The sequence below is a fragment of the Calypte anna genome, chromosome 22, assembly GCF_003957555.1.
Source record: "Calypte anna isolate BGI_N300 chromosome 22, bCalAnn1_v1.p, whole genome shotgun sequence".
Classification (NCBI taxonomy): domain Eukaryota; kingdom Metazoa; phylum Chordata; class Aves; order Apodiformes; family Trochilidae; genus Calypte; species Calypte anna.
This window is the reverse complement of record NC_044267.1, coordinates 4,296,294-4,313,229: the sequence shown is the minus strand read 5'-3', so window position 1 is coordinate 4,313,229 and position 16,936 is coordinate 4,296,294. Positions and strand designations below refer to the sequence as shown.

At 49.7% G+C, this 16,936-nt stretch overlaps 1 protein-coding gene across 4 annotated transcripts in view; it reads right to left on the bottom strand.

Annotated features, from left to right (window-relative positions):
• The window catches only part of LOC103536447 (tetraspanin-15), a 48,288-nt gene that overhangs the window by 22,428 nt on the left and 8,924 nt on the right, over nucleotides 1-16,936 (bottom strand). The window contains exons 2-3 of one of the 4 annotated variants that reach the window (XM_030464163.1): nucleotides 8,165-8,402; nucleotides 2,612-2,797 (exon numbers count right to left, since the gene is read on the bottom strand). In XM_030464163.1, coding sequence (XP_030320023.1) covers nucleotides 2,612-2,797; nucleotides 8,165-8,251 — 273 coding nt within the window. In that variant the 5' untranslated portion in view covers nucleotides 8,252-8,402. Of the gene's footprint in view, nucleotides 1-2,611; nucleotides 2,798-8,164; nucleotides 8,496-16,936 lie in introns of those variants that run through there. The other 3 variants (XM_008502610.2, XM_030464164.1, XM_030464165.1) reach the window with 3 other exon arrangements.

Sequence of the window (16,936 nt, the reverse complement as noted above, 5' to 3'; positions counted from 1 at the left end):
CCCCAAGCCAAACATCCAAGTGATTTAAGAGCAAGCAAAGCACCCCCAAAACAGGAATTATTTCACCCAATTCTTCCAAATGCAGAAGAAAACCAAGGTTTGGGTGCTACTTCTTGGTATTTTCCCCTCCTCTGGCTTGCAGCTAACTTTAAGGGGATGCTCTGGGGTGATGAATCAGTGCTGGTGGTGGGGCAGAGGGATGCTCTCTGTTGGGCCAGAAATTGGCTCTGTATTTTTTCCCCCTTTTTGCCACACAATCAGGAAAAAAAAAACCCACAAAACCCCAGCTGCTTGTACTAGCTCAGCCCTCCAAGTGCTCCTTCACCCCTGTGTTATTCTGATTGCTTTTATTCAGGGTCCCCAAGCTGCAAATGACTGGAGGAGGTGATGCTCTGGGAAGAGGAGTTTCTTTCCCCAGGAGAAGGTCAGTTCTCCATCCAGACAATAGCTCCCTGATTGCCAACCATTTCCCCACACTCCCCTTTTTCTCTTCACATCTGAAGCATCCCCCATTTCCCAGTTTGAGCTCTCTATTTACAGGAGCAATCAGGGCTGGAGAGGTGGGGAGGGGGGGGGATGAAAAGAAGATTTCAAGCCCAGGGAAGTCACATCCTGGGGTCGAGCTCGAGAGTAAAACCACAAAAATAAATAGTATTTATTTTTATTAAGAGTAGCAAAGCAACCCATACCTCCAGAGGGTGCTGCTCAAGAGAGGACATCCCACAGGAAAATCCCCCATGGCCAGGGCACTTAGAGATGCTCTTGAAGAGCATTTTTTCTCTCCTGTCAGTCTGCAATATTTCCTACAAGAAACAGAAATCCTACGTGATGGTTTTTGCCTCCACGCAGACCACCAAACCTTCCACACAACACGTGCACAAGGAACACCCTTACTGGGTTATCTGGAGCATTTCCAAAAAGCTTCACTGCTGCCAAGCTCATGCCCAAAATGCTGAATTCCCCCATGGAGCAAACGGGGCTTCAGCTCCAAGGAACTTCAGGAACAAAACGTCAGACAAACATTAAATCATTAAGGCTGGAAAAGACCCCCAAGATCATCAAGACCAAACGCCAACCCAACACCACTAAACCAGGTCCTGAAATTTCATTTACCTGCTCCTGGGAAGGAGCTAATTAAGGTACTAATTACAGCTGGGCTGCCCTGCAGTGCCTGAAGGCAGATGAGGAGCCTTGAGTAACCCCAACCCCTCCCCACCCAGAAACCCAACCTATTTCTGACCTCTCAGACAAACACTTTCCCTCTACCCCAGCCAAAGGGATTCTTGGGGCCAATGCCTTGTCTGAGCATCCCTTTTTTTATTCCACATGGCAGGCGTGGAGCTGCTTCTGCCCCCGGGGAGATAAATCCACTCAAACCAGAATTATCTCTTTGACTTCACATTGCCCAATTGGTTCAGTGACAACCTGTGAAATGCAGTTAATGAGCTTGGGCTTTTGTCACCCTGAGTTGCTCCAAGGATGAGATTTCCTACCCTCTGATGTGTCAATTTCCCCACTTGGATGGGGGCTGTGTGGAAGCAGAGCATTATCTGTGATTCAGGAGTATTAGCAAAGAAAGGAAAATATTATCAGAGATTTGAAGTACTTATCCCCCTGCTTTGGAATATGCCTCAGCAGAAGGAGGACAGTGCCTGGAGAACCTGAAAAGCAGACAGACTAAAAAGGATTAAATATTTTCCACAAGAACTTCAGCTTTGGCAGAGAAAAGGTTTCTGGGCTAAGATGGCAAAGAAACTCTGAGGTTTCCTCTGCTGGAGAGGAGCAGGAGGGTTGTGTTAGAGGTACAGCTGAGTCCAGGTAAATTCCCCCTGGAATTGTGAGCATCCAACCAGAAGGAAAAAAGGTCAGGTGCTAAGGAATGTGTTAATAATTAAGTTTTAAACAAGTTATCAGGGCTATTCCATTTCCTCTTCTCCCATCACCAGTAACTTGGGAGAAGAGACTGAGCTCTACCTCACCACAACCAGGAGAGCAGAAAGGTTTCCCCTGAGCCTCCTTTTTTTGGGCTGAACAATCCCAAGTCCCTCAGCTGCTCCTCCTTGTGCTCCAGACCCTTCCCTGCCCCTCCCTGGAGGTGATGCCCCGGAGCAAGGGCAGGCAAAGAACTGCAGGGAGGAGGGATGCTCAGCTGCTCAACACCCCAAGAGAGCCCCTGGGAAGCAGGTTGAGGAGCAGACAGCTTTGCTTTAGTGTCCTGGATCTTTCCCAGAGGTAATTTATCCCTCTGCTAAGGGAAAAAAGCAAATGAAGCTGTTTCCTGTTGGCTCTGTCACAGCTACAACAAACTGAGTGGTGGGGACTGGGATGGGAGCTCAGCCCCCCAAATAATTCCTGTGCTGCCTCAGGAGGAAGGCAGCAATGCTTCCCTGAGGTGCTGGGAGGCATTCAGCCACGGAGAACAAGGAAATTAGGGTGCCAGCTCTGTGGCTGAAATACACCCACCCCCTGACATCCCTCTGATGGCTTCGTGGTACCTGAGCAGTCACCACCCTGCAAGCACTGAAATGCAGGAAGAGGCACCCAGCCACCTCCTTGGCATCATCAGGAGAGGGCAGTTTTTCCCCCCAGAGCATCCCCAGGGCTGCCTTACCACCTTCAGCAGGGTCCTGTTGTCTCTGAGGCTCCCAACCATGCCAACAAAGGAGACCCCAAACATGGTGAAGCCCAGCAGGAGGAGGAGGATGGCCGGAGCCAGGAAAATCCCTTCCAAGGTTTTGTGCTTCTGCCTCTCCACTTCAGCATAAATCCCCACACAGAGGATCAGGAGGCCCAGGATCTGCAAGGGAAGGAGGGGATGGGGGTCAGATACCCATAGGGAACATGCAAAAGCTTTGAGAAGGAAGCAGAAGATGTTGCAGACAGCCAAGGAAAACCCAAAATCTGGATCCCAATCCCAAAAAGCTGCTGTCAGCACTCAGTGAGGTCCCTGTGCTGGAAGCTGCTCCTCCTCTGGCTGGGAAGGGGACAGGTTCCTAGCCCAGAAAGTTGGACCAGATGATTCCTGAGGTCCCTTCCAACCTGGCACTCCATGACTGAATGATCCTGTACAGCTTTATGCTGGGTTTTGCCAGGTTTTCCCTCTCCTTGCTTGGATCTTTACGATGGGTCTGGGTCCTCAGCAGGGCCCTTTCCTGGGGTTTGATAGCCCCAGAGGTTGGGAGTCACTAACCCCAGCAGCCACCCTGCTCAGCACCACCAGGAACTTCAGAAATAAAATGTCAGACATTTTATTTACAAATCATTAAGGCTGGAAAAGTCCCCTGAGATCACCAAGGCCAACCCAACACCACCACCCCTACAAAAGACTTGTTTCACAGCACCAACCTGCACCCAAACCCAGCCCCAAGAACCAGAACCAAAGCCAACTGCACCTCGAGAAGCTCCTTGGATCCCTGGGTGCAAAGAGCCCTAAAGAAAAGCAAGGGATGATTTCTGACAACTTCCCCCTCTTCCCCTTCCCCCAAACAGCTCTAATTGAGAGAGGAAGGCTGAAGGTGCTGGGATCAAGCAGAGCTCCAAGGATGGATGTTTGCATCCCTCCTCCCACCCCAAAGCACAGCAGGAAAGCCCCTGACTCTACAAACCTGGACTCAAAACCCTCCATCTCCAAACAGAAGAAAAACACTTTTTTTTTTGTCTCCTTTTCCATCACTTCCACCTTCCCTGAGGGCTTTGTTGCTCCTAAAGGCTTTGCTCAATTTCTTCCTGCTAATTCAATTCTTAATTTCCATGCACAATCCTTGCTTTTTTGGAGGAGTTGATTTTTTATTATTTTTTTTTTCCTTCTCAGCTCTGCCTGGTCTCTATTTCTGGTACATTTCTGTAGCTTGTTCCTGTCGATCAATCACTGCTGCTTCCAGGCACCACCTCACTGAAACCTTTCTGGAAGCAGAATTTAGACTCCTGGTATTTTACAGACACTTTCATTAGCTGCAACTCAACAGGCTGATTTCTGATAAGAGGCTTTTAATCACAGTTTCATCTTCAGGCTCTATTTTAAGTGCCAGGTTGGTGCTGGGGGGGGATTATGTTTGATTCCAGGTTGCTTTCTCCTACCATGTCCCAGGAAATGCATTTGGATTTGAAGGTTGGGGAGGGGGGGGGACACATCAATGCCCACCCCACGGCCCCTGCTAATCCCCACGTGCCAATTAGAACCACTTTCTCCTTTGTAATCAATCCATCTGTGATGAGAGGGGAGAGAAAGTGCAAGGATTCAAGGGTTGGATGTCTGGGGATGGTGCATGGGATGGGGCTTCACCTGCTAGCAAGGGAAAAAAAAAAAACAAACTAGGGTTTTGCAAGAAGGACACTTGCATTGCTTCCAAATGGGTTCTTCCAGGGTTGAAAAGAAGCTTTGAAAAACTGAAAGCATGTGGCATGCATGATGGGGCTGGGCCTTGCTCCCTGCATGGCCACAGGTTTGGGTTTGGCAGGGAGAACCCTGAGCAGTGCCAGGAGCAACACCAACACCAACACCAAACACCAACACCAACACCAACACCAACACCAACACCAACACCAAACACCAACACCAACACCAACACCAACACCAACACCAACACCAACACCAACACCAAACACCAACACCAACACCAACATCAACACCAACACCAAACACCAACACCAACACCCCTCTGTCTGGAGAGGGACACCCAAGGCTGATTTGCCAGGCAAATGTGATGGGGAAATGCAAAACTGATGGGGAAGAGCAAGGAGAATGGGGGAGAAGTGCTGCCCAGCATGGGGAGATACTGCCAGCAGCCTGAGCCATGCTGGAATAGGTTGGGCTTTTTTGTTGGGTTGTGGGGTTTTTGGTTTGTTGTTTTTTTTTTTTTTTTTTTGTGGTTTAGGAAAACTAATTGGGACTGACAAGCCAATATCAAGCTGGTCCAGCTGAATTCCATGGCTCCCTCTTTAGGTCCAAGCTTAAAAGCTCCCCCAGCCCCTTGCAAAGGGATGAGAGCTGCAGGCTGGACCCCAGCCCAGCTCCCTCAAAGCATCCTCCAGTTAAAAAAAAAAATAAATGACAAGTTGCTTCTACTCAAAGCAGCTTAAAGCACCAGAAAGCATCTTGCAAAGCAACACACACCTCGAGGAAGGGAATGGCTCTAACTTGGCACATCTCCCAGCAAAGGCAGATTGCAGAGGATGTAATGGGCTCTGGGGGAGGAGCAGGCAGTGATGCTGCTGCACAGTGGGTACCAAAGAGGCCTGGGTGGAAAAGAGCTGGGGAGGCAGGCCAGCATTCCCTGAAAAGCATCATTTTGGGGGAAAAAATGGTGTATTTGGAGCAAACTGGCCTCCTCAAAGTCTCTGCCAGGACCTACGCCATGCTGTAACAAAACTGCAAGAGGAATAGCCACGAATTTCATACAAAACTTTATCATCCCATCCCCATCCAGGTGGAGAGGAGCTCCAAAAGCAGCAGGAAAAGTTTCCATCCTTCCTGGCAAAAGCAGTTTCCATCCCTGGGCTTCTCAGGGTGAGGATTTGGGTTTTGCCAAGTGAATCCCAAAGGATATTTTTGATTTCTGGCATCCCAACCCTTTTCTCCATCCTACACTCCAGGAGAGGGTCTGGTGCATCATGATGTTTGCTGATAATTCCTCAGTCCTTAGCTTTTAATTGCCTGGCAATCAATCACCTCGCTGAAGTGCAAAGGAGAGGCAGCAGCCAGAAATCACAAGTGCTCTGCAACTCGGGGAAGACAAAAAGCAGAGGAGAAGGTGATTAAACCATCTCTGTACCATGAGGACCACCCCACAAAAGCATCACTGGGGGGAATGGCAAAGGGGGGGGCTGCAGATCTCATGGTGAGGATGTCCCACATCAATTCACCTTTTAGAAGCCCTTTGCTCCATGTTTGGTTTATAGGATCATAGAATTGTCAAGACTTGGAAAAGGCCTTAAATATCATCCACCTCCCACAGACCAGGGTGCTCTGAGCCTCATCCAGCCTGGCCTTAAAACCTCCCAGGGATGGATGGGGCTTCCACCACCTCTCTGGGCAACCTATGCCACCCCTAAGGTGATTTTTTTTTCCTAACATCCAACCTGGATTTACCCACCTCTAGTTTGAATCCATTTCCACTACCTGAGATCCTAAAGAGTCCTTCAGCAGCTTCCTTGTAGGTCCCTTTAAGCTACTGGAAGGAAAAAAAACCACATACCAAGACCCTCTTGCTTATCCCACACTCCTTGACTGATTTTCCCACCTAGTAATAAATGCTTTCATTCCATGGCAAGGATCTGACAGCACTAAATCCAGTTTTCTGCAGGCTGGGACACCCCTGTGCTAGAAGACTCTGCTCCATCTCACCCCAAACCTCTCAGAGGCTTCGTGGTGAACCAGCTCAATATTCCAGTGAATTTTTTGCTCAAGGGGGTTCCATTTGCCAAGTGAACCATTCGTGTGGTTCCTACACGAGCATTTTCCATCAAGTGCATTTGGCCAGAGAGAGAGGGAGGCAGCCCCAGTCTGGGTAACAAAGCTCTGAGGGTTGGGCAGCATCACTGCATGAAAGCAGCAGCAACATGTGCAAATAAGGCCAGAAGTAGGTCAGGCAGCTGCAGAGCTCCCAAGAGCCCTATAATCTGTATGGATTTGATGGGACAATGTCCCCACACAAGGACAGTCCCAGGGCTGAAGGCAGGCTGGCAGGGAGGGGCTCCAAGTGGCTTTTTCACAATGATTTTCCACTCGCTGGGAACTTGAGTCTTTTGGTGAGGTCCCACCAGGTCCCACTGAGCCCCCCAAAATGCCCCAGCAATTTAATAGGATCTGGCATGGGGATTGTGCTGATTCAGCTCATCACCCACCTGCACATCTGCTGCCAAGCTCAGCCCTCACCTGGGGTTGGATTAGTTGGGAGACAAAAAAAAAACCCCAAACACCTCAACCCCAACCCTACAGCTGCCTCAAGACATTTGGGGGAACCTCAAACCCAGCCAAACTCAGCTCTTTAGAGAAATCAAACCCACACTGCCAGGTTTTCCCACAGCTTAGTTTTGCAAGTGAAAAAATAAATCATGTTATCCCCCCAAAAAACCCTCAAACCCTGGCCACAAATGGGTCAAAAGAAATCTGAAGTGTTTTGGTGTCACTGTGTGCTGTGGGAGGGTCCTGGCCACCCCACTGGGAGCCATTTGAGTCTCCTCTCTCCTTGGGAGCTTTCCTACCCAGAAGAACAGAGATTTCCTACCGAAAAAAATCTCTTTTTTAAATCCTTACCCACGACCTGGGGGCAGCACAAGAAACTCAGTGCAGTGAAACAAGGAGCTTCAGTGTCCCCAGCCAGCAAGGGGGGGTTTTGCCAACCCAACAAGCTCATTCACCAACAAGTTTAAATAAACAGGGAAACAAAAAGCATTTTCAAGCTGCCTGTGACCCCCCGTTCACCTTTCTCAGCCTCCCTGGGAACTTGCACAGGTATTTCTGCAGTCACACCTCTGCAATTAAACACACCCAACCTCAGCCATGCCCAGCGGGCAGCCGGGGAAAGAGGAGTAATTAAGCCTCAGGAAGAAAGAGCTGAAAATACGGAGTAGATTATGCAAGATGAACCCCGGGAAGGTGCTAACATCGGATCTCCTGCATTACCTGAGGATGCAGGGACCTAAAGAGCAAAGGGATTCCCTGCCCCTTCCCAACCCTGCTCCCAGGTCCCGGGAAGCCTCGTCCCCACTGGAGCTGAATGACTACAAAACTGCTTAAAAAGGCGATTTTTCCCTCTTCAACCAACCAGCTTGGCTGAAATCCCCCTCACCTGATCTCTGCTTTTTGTGCCTTCTTCCTGCTTAATGTTACAGAGCCGGGATGGGGAGGGGGCAACCAGGGGCAAGGGGGGGTGGGGTGAAAAGACGGAATTGCTGCTTCCCCGAGCTCCGTTTCTCCAAATGCCTGGAAAACCAACTCCCTGCCCCCAGGGCTTTGCAAACACAGCCCCAAGGAGCTGCTCTGAAATTCACCAAAACCTGCGGCTTCCCCCGAGCTTCTCACACCCGGGGGGCTCCGTGACAACATCGGCTCCGCCTGCAGGGATTGGATGCCTTGGAAAGGGAAAGCTTTAAACACCGAAAACCCAAATCCAAAGGGGAGGCTGGAGGAAGGGAAGGGCAGGAAAGCAGGGGGTGCACCTACCGAGAAGAGGGTGGCATAGGTGGAGAGAGCAAACTTGATGCTGTAGTAATAGAGGTGGGAACTGCGGCACCCCGAGGCTTGGGGCATCCTCCCTGCTCCCTCCGGAGCCCTCCCTGCTCCAGATGCCTCCTGCCCAGCTGGAAAATCCTCCCCATGCAGCCGGGCTGAGCCTTGAACTTCAACTGCTTGGGCTCCAACTTCCGCCGGGCAGGAGCGGGAGAGGGAGAGGGAGATGGAGCTGGATCTAAAGCAGGAGCTGGAACGGGAGCTGGAACTGGAGCTGGAGCACGAACAGGAGCTGGAGCTTGAACGGGAGCAGGAGCTTGAACGGGAGCTGGAACAGGAGCAGGAGCTGGAGCAGGAGCAGGAACAGGAGCTGGAACAGGAACAGGAGCAGGAGCTTGAACGGGAGCAGGAGCAGGAACAGGAGCTGGAGCAGGAGCTGCTGGGTTAACCCTTTGCTGAGCTGGGTGCGGGGTTTGGCTGCGAAAAGAGGAAGAGCAGAGCTCTGCTCCAGTGGCTTTTCTCCACCAATTCACCCAGGAATCGCTCGGCTGGGTGGATCTCTGGCAAATGTTTAACAGGCAGGGTGGTGCCATTGGGGCTGCTGCCCTCAGAGAGCCTTTCTGAGCCTGCCCAGGAGCTCTCCTGCTGCACAAAGGGGGAAGTGGGAGCTCAGAATCCCAGAGTGGGTTGGAAGGGACCTTAAAGCTCACCCAGTCCCACCCCCTGCATGGCCAGGGACCCCTCCCACAGCACAGGGTGCTCCAAGCCCCATCCAACCTGGGGCCTTCAACACCTCCAGGGATGGGGCAGCCACAGCTTCTGGGGGCAACCAGGGGCTCAGCACCCTCACCCCAAAGAATTTCTCCCCCATGTCGATGTCTTTCCACCATGCAATTGCATCACTCCAATGACAACTGGGCCTCTATTTTTTTTTCCTGTCCCAGGAAGGCAGTGATTGAAGTGGAAAATGTTCATCTGTGGCCCTGTAAGCCATGGCACAGCTGGCTTGCTAGGAGGGTGAGAACAAAGTGAGCAGCAAGGGGCTGGGAGGAAAAATTGCTCCAAGGAGTTAAGATAATAAGCAAGCGATGCTGGAAGATGATGAGCAGGAATCCAACCAAAGCATTAATGTGCAATTTTCTGATTTGTAAACCACACTGATTACAGGAGGAGGAGAGGGGCTCAGAGGGTGCCAGGCTCAGCACCAGGCTGGTGGTAAAAGGGAGGTGGAGAACAGGAGCTGCTTATTCCTGCTGCTCAGATGCACTCGAGCATCCCCCTGGGCCAGCATCAGTCTGCAGAGCATCACTTGTAATAGCCCAGGACAGAGCAGCCTGCCACAAACCTCTGCTTTATCCCCCTGGGAAGAGACTGATGCTCCTGACTTCCAGAGTTCTGAGCCCTGTGATTTAATTAGAGAAGGCAGAGCAGCCTTGCCTTCCACTGGGGATGTGCAGTGTGTGCCCAGAGCTTCTGCCTCCTTCCTTGCAGCTTCTAAAGGCCCCTACTCACTGGGGTCATTTTTTTTCCCCTCACCCTCTATCCCTCTACTTTCTGTCTTTTTTTAGGGTCTGCTGAGCTTCTGTGCTGAAGCTGCACAGGTGGACACAAACTCATAGAAATGCACCCAAAACAGTTGAGTGAAAAAAACCCCAAAACCACAACCCACCCCCCCGGGCATGGTGGGACATCTGCCAGCTGCTGCTTCAGCAAAACATCACTAAAAACTGAGTTAGTACATGCCAAAGGGTAGAGACTGCCCCAAGAAATCAGGTTTTAGCTGGCAGAGAATCACAAAAGGAAGATGAAGTTGTAGCTCATTGCTGGCAGCTTTGCCTTTCCCTGGCTTGTTTGGTTTGGTTTCAGAGGATTATATATATTAGTTCATAAACTCAGGAAAAAAGGGAATTAGCTTCCATTTCCTAGGCAAGCTTTGCTCCCTGCAACATTGGCTAAAACCCACTGGGAACCCCTAAAGACTTTCCAAAACACTGAGTCACCACAGTTGTCTCTGCTAAAAAGCCTCACTCATTAACCCACAGCAAATAACAACCTCATTCCGTGGGTTTCCAACCCTAAAAATATCTAAAAACTAAAAAAAAAAAAAACCCCAACCCCCCTGGACATCAACCCTGTGGATCTGTGTAGGGTTTGGCCCACTTGGGAAACTTGGATGGATGGATGGAACTGCTGCAGTTTTTCTCTTCTGTGTGTTGTGCACTAAGATTTAGTCTCTTCTGTGGATATTTAATCTTGTGCCATGAGCTATCTGGCTTAAAAATGGTAAATAATAAAGCCATGGAGTGGTAGAAATTATCCAGCAGCTTGGGGGGAAAAAACCAACCCAACAACCTTCCCCTTCCCTTCTCAAGAGGAGTCAGATGGGTTTAATTATCCCCCAATCACCATGAGCAGATCGTGTTCATTTTCCCCCTTTCAACGTGCATATTCTCCTCTTTAAAACCCTCAGACTTCTTGGAAAATCCCAAGCTCATTAGGGCTGCCCCAGAAGGGGGGGCCCAGCAACCAGCCAGCCCTCATTTCATCCCCAGCAAAGATTCCTGGGGGGATTTGCTCAGCCAAAAACCAGTGGGACAGGAGCAGCCGGGAGGATGGAGCTGAGGTCAGGCAGGGCTGAGTCCTTCTGCAGTTAAAGCACAGCAGATCTCAGAGAATCCTAAAACTGGCAGGGCTGGAAGGGACCTTAAATATCATCCACCTCCCACCAGCTCAGGATGCTCAGAGCCTCATCCAGCCTGGCCTTAAAACCTCCCAGGGATGGATGGGGCTTCCACCACCTCTCTGGGCAACCTGTGCCAGGGTCTCACCACCCTCCTGCTGATTTCTTTTGTCCTAACATCCAACCTGGATTTACCCACCTCTAGTTTGAATCCATTCCCCCTGCTCCTACCACTGCCCAAGATCCTAAAAGATCCTAAAATGACCCCATCCTACTGCAGCAGAGAAAACCCCAGGCTCTCAATGCACTCAAACCCCCTCAATTTTAGGGTGATGCTTCCCAAGCTTGATTTACATCCCTAGTGCCAAACAGAATCTCATCTGTTGCAGGAAAACCAGCAGCCACAGGGAGGAAATCAATTAAAGGAAAAACCAACCAAAAAAACCCCAAACCCAATCCCCTACAAAGGAAATAAAGGCCAGTGCAGCTTTGCTGGTCCAAAAGCCCAGGGTGGCACCGAGGGACCCAAACACCAATGCAATATCCTCCTCCTGTGCTTCCTCAGAAGTTGAAATTCAAGTGGAAAACACAAAAAGATGATGGTGGCTGCCCAGCAATCCAACCCTAATGTCCCTTCTCCAATGGTTTCCTCCTCCCTTCAATCCCAGTGGCCTTTCCTGGGTTCAAAACCCATGGAAATAATCCAGGTCTTTTCTCTCTCTCCCCTTCAGGAGCTTTATCCATCCTGACAGATCTTGGAGCTGCTGAGGATACAATTATCTCATCAAACTCTTCCTCCAGCAGCAGACACCAAGGGAGAGGAAGCAAAACCTCCGTGTTCCCAGGCTGCTATCAAGGTCTTTTGGGTTTTTTTCCCATTTTTCATCCATCCACCCTGGCCACAAGCTTCCACTCCAAGACACAGTCTCATTTCTTGGACTCTTTGCAAGCCTAAAAGCAACCAGGTGGATAAAAGCAAAGTCCCCAGCAGAGATCTCTGCTCCCCCTCCCACCCTGCAGCCAGGATCTCCAAGGACAGGCTCTGGACATCACTTCCCTTCAGGAGAAAATCCCCAGCAGTTTCTCTTTTTAGAGCACAGGACACGAGAGCACAAACCCCCTGGAAATAACAGCACTTCCCTGGCAACACCCAGAACATTTCACACTTGGCAACTTCTCAAAAGCCCTTAGGAAATGCTTTTACAGGAGGGAATCCCAGGCTTGGGTTACAGCACTATTTATAACCAAGTTTTTTCTTTTTTTTTTTGGCATATCCACAAAAAGGAAAAAAAAGAAGGAAGGAAGTTGTAACAAACCCAGGAGTTTTTTATGGGAATTCAGAGCCAGGCAGGAGCAAACCCTGTCCAGTTTCATGTCCAAACCATTTCTACTCATCTCAAGCAATGCTCCTTCTGCTCAAACCACTGCTGGATTTCCACCTCCAAAAAGGAAATAAAAAGCAGGCTCCAGGAGTGTTTCCTCCTGTCTCCCAGTACAAAATAGGAAATAACTGGGGCAGGAGACTCAGAGGTGGTGGCACACGTGGCTCCAGACACCAGAACCAAGCAGCTGTGAAGCACCAGACCTGTTCCCCCCCCCCTGGCCACAGAGACTGCTGGGGGCCTTTAATTAAAGAGAGGCAAAGGTTGGTAGGAGCTGTGAAGCCTTTTGCTTAATTAATTAATTTGACAGACACTTCTGCCTTCAGACCATCACCTCATTTCCCTGTCTTCTAAGAAGTGATTTTGAGATTAAAAAAAAACAACAAAACAACACAGAATAAAAAAACAAAAGTCACAATTTAATTTCTAGCAGCAGAAGTCCTCTTGATTTTGCTCCTGGAGCCACATTCCTGCCCTGCAGTGACTCCTCACCTTTCCACATCACCAGTTCAAGCACTAATTCCTCTCTCCCCATCAGCCACTTTCAAGAATTATCCCTTTTTTCCCTTCTTTTATTGACTTTGGAGCTGTAACACACGAGCTGCCTGACTCTAATTGCTCACCTCCCACCCAATCTGTCCAGCACATCCCCAGCTCTGCTCACAGAACCTCAACCAAATCTCAGGCTGGGGTTATTCATCAGCACAAATTGCATTTTGAACAAGGGAAAAAGGAAGGAAAAACCACAGCTAAAACAGATTTACCACTTTGGTTTTGTTGTTGTTGTTGTAAGCAGCCAGGGACCAAGCTTTTGAGCAAGTTTTCTTGATGCTTTATCTACTTCAGGCTCAGCAGGAGAAAAAGAGATTTCCAGCCCATGTTGCCCTCCAGATTCATGACAGCACCTCCAGCTTTAGAGACTCCTCACAAGTAGAGGTTCCCTGACATGAACCAACCAAAAGCTCTGGTCCTCCTTGAGCCTCTTCTGAAGATGTTCAGCTCTAATTTCAGGTCTAATTTCCTTCCCACCTGCATCCCCAAATCCCTTGTTGCCTCCAAACTGAGGATGTTGCCTCCCTAACAGCTTGGAATTAAAAAAACCCAACCCTTTTTGCCCTGGAAGATGATTTCCCAGCATCTTCCACCATGAAATAAGAGTGAGAAATCCCAGCCAGTCAAGCAATCTGGAGACAGGATACACACAGGCTGTGGAGCTGCTGGGGAAAAATGGCTTTTTGCAGTTATTTTTACCCTAAAATAATGCCAGCCAACCAAACCCCACATACAGAAGACCATTACAACAAGAGCTTGTGGTTTGCATACAAAAAGGCTACAAATCGTATTCCTCAGCTGAAAGCATCTCTTGCTGATTTTATTTGCACAGCTCACTTCTCTCTGATCTGATCTGAATCTCATTTAATATTCAATCCTTGCAAAGAGAAAGGATGAATTAGGATGATCTGGCTACTGCTTGCTCTAGAGCTCATTAATTCAGTGACAGCTCAGCAAAGCTCCCAGCTCATCATTTGTCAGCACACTGATGGGGGGGCAGCATCACTGCTGTTATTTTTTTTTTTTTCCATGGCAAGCAAGAGGGGTTTGTAGAACAAATCCTTCCTCAGCCATCCCCTGGCTCACGTTCCAGGGCTCCCCAGCCCCAAGCAGGAGTTTAGTCATAAAAAACTTCATAACCCCGTGGTAAATTCAGCCACTTGCTGAGCCACCAGAGCCACCAAGCTCCCTCTGAACTGGTTTTAATTTAATAGTTGCAGAAATCTGCTCTCCACTGCCCTCCTGGCCCAGCTCCATGGGATAGGTGCTGCTCTTACCCCTTCCAGCTAGGAAAAAAAAAAACCCTTCTCCCCAACCTTCCTCTCTGCCAAGGCAGCCCCAGGACCTGCTTCCAAGTTTTGCAGGCAGCTTTTCTGCTAAAACACAGGGTTTTGGGTTGAGCCAGGGGCTGCTGCAGAAAATTCCCAGCCTAGAAGCAACCCTTGGAGGTCAGGATGAGCTCAGGAAGTGGCTCAGTTGCAAACTTGGGAAGTCCAGTGGGATCTTGTGAATTTTCCCAGTCCCAGTGTGCTCAGAAAGGACTCAGAGATGCTCAGTGCCACTAGGACATGGAGCTGAGGAGCCAGCAGCCCAGCTTTGAGCCCTCCAAAGCCTCTCCCCCCCCCAAAATGCTTTGCAATCCTCACTGGAAAAAATTGGAAAAAACTTCCTTGGAGCTGAACACCACCAAGCACAACTTCATTGCTTGGGCTGGAAGTGCCAAGGTGAAAATCAGTTCAAAATCTGAACTTAGGTTGGAGCCTTCTTCCACCTGACAAAGCAAATGAAGCAGATTTAAGAAAAAGCAAATTAAGAAAGCAAATGAGGGGGAGGGGGGAGAGGAATGAACCCTCCTGTGGACACAGCCCCCCAGGGATCTTTCAGTTTCAGGGGGCTAAACTGAAAAAAAGTTCTCCCTGGAAACACTTTGGGCCAAGTCAAGTGTTGCTGGGGGAACCTGCCTTGGAAATAAATAGCAGAACCAACAGAAGCTGGATTAAATCAGCAAATAATTGCCTGCAGCCAAGAGATGTTGCAGCTTTCACAGCTAAATCAAACCCAGGGCTCCTGGAGGGCTCTGCTATCGATCCCTCCTGGAGCAGCATTTGCTTTCCCTGCCTTCTCTTGGTATCACACGTTGTGCAGCAGCAGCAGCAAAAAAAAAAAAAAAATCCCTGCCTTTTATTTTGCTAGCGTGGATTTTGGGTTTTTTATTTGTTTGTTTTCATCTAATCCCAGTTATTTTCTCTTCTGACATCCCAAAGCTGAGGACTCCTTCCCACTGCAGGCAGCTTCAGAGGCCCAGCAGTTCCAGGGGGTCTGACTTCATTATAAGGCAGGGTTTTAAACCAAGACTTCACCCCAGGGAGATCTCAGGCTTCTGCTTGCCAAACCACAGCTTCCCAAACTCACACCTCTGTCTGCTGGCCATTCCCCCAACCCTTCAGCTGGGATTCTGGAGGGTCTCCAAACCTCAGGAGGGACTTGGAGGGTTTTGCCCATCATCACCTCCAGCCTCTGGGTTCCACGGTGATAAAAGAGCTGCAAGAAACCTCCCCCCAGGTTTATCCTCCCTCTTCTCTCACTTCTACAACCCAGAGCTGCTCTACAAGGGCCCTGTTGGAATGGGGATGCTAAAATACAACATTTTTAGCCCCTTTTTTTAGCTCATAAATGAGGATGCAAACCAGGACATGCTTGAGAGCCACTGCACGTTGACAGCTGATGTTGAGCTTCTTCCCAGGGCTGTTCCCTTCCAGATCCATCTCTTTTAGGGAAAGACACAGTTGCTTTGCTGGGTGCAAGCTGCTGTTCCCCACTCTTGCCCTACCCCAGATTTAAAGCCCAGCTGCCTGCAGGGACATTTTGGGGAGGTGGCAAATCTTGACCCTGCTCTTGGTGTTTCTCCTTTATGCAACAGGTTCCAACCCCCCCAGCCAAGGTGGGTAGAGGAGGCAAAACCTCAGAAGCTGGAAAAACACCCTCTCTGATGGGTCCCTGAAGGACCAGACCAGTTTTTCCTCCCAGACAACCAGGCTTTGTCTGTGCTCCTTGTGACGCCAGCCCTGGGGGCTCTGCTGGGAAACCTACAGAGTAAGAGGTTCCTGTCCTGGAAAACAACAGGAAAAGGCAAGTTTTTGTTGTGTTTTTTTTTTTTTTCTCCAAAGCCTCAAAGCCTTTCTCTGATCTTTGGAAGGGCTGACAATGTACAGAAGGTATAGCAGTGCCCCTGAGGGTAGATGTTGGTTTATTGATGCCCAGAATAGCTCTGGCATCTTCCCAGGGACCTGGAGCCTTCATCGCTTGTCAAGAGTTTCCAATAATCTGTTTTTTCTGAGTGTCTCTTCTCTCCTCAAACGGTTTTCCGTCCTAGGATTGATTGATTTGTTTTCTCTTTTTGATGCAAGCTCTTCCAACAGAAAGAAAACACATCCTTTTGGTTAAAATTCCCCCCTGCAGGATAATCCAGCAGCTTGAACATGCTTGAGCCCCGTGCCCCTTCCAGAGCTTGCTTTGGTTGAGGTCTCAGGTTGTGTTTCAATTCCTTGCACGGCAGCAGCACAGGGAAAAAAAAAATAATAAAAAAGAGCCAGTTCTTTTCCACAGGAGTGTGCAAAAAAAACCCCTCTTCTTCCTCCTGGGGAAACTGAGGCAGGAGACAGGGATGTGCCCTGTCTCAGCCCTGCAGTGGTCTTTGGGGTGATGCCACCAGCCTGAAGTAATTTGGGGATGGAGAGAGAGGGAAAGGGTTTGGATGGGGTGGGAAGTTATTTGCTGGGGGGGCTGAGGTGGCTGCTAACCTTGTCCCCCCCTCCCAGGGTGTCCCCTCCTTTGAGCTTCAGCCTTTGCCAGATTCACAGCAATGCCCCAAACCAGGCTGGGGAGGGAAGGGGGGTTGGAAATGCCATCACCACCAAGCTCCAGCCCATTCCTCCTCCTGCATTTTTAGGCAATGCTGCCATCGAGTGGTCCAGGAGCACCTGGACGGGGGAAGAGCTCTTGGACATCAGCCTGGACACCCCTGGGCTCACCCAGGGTGTGGGAAAGGCAGAGATCCTGCTGGGAATCTCCTTCCCTTCTGTTCCTTCAGCCATCAGCCTCACTTAACCAACTGGCCTGGCCTCAGGGACTAAAGATTCCCAGTGTCTTGGG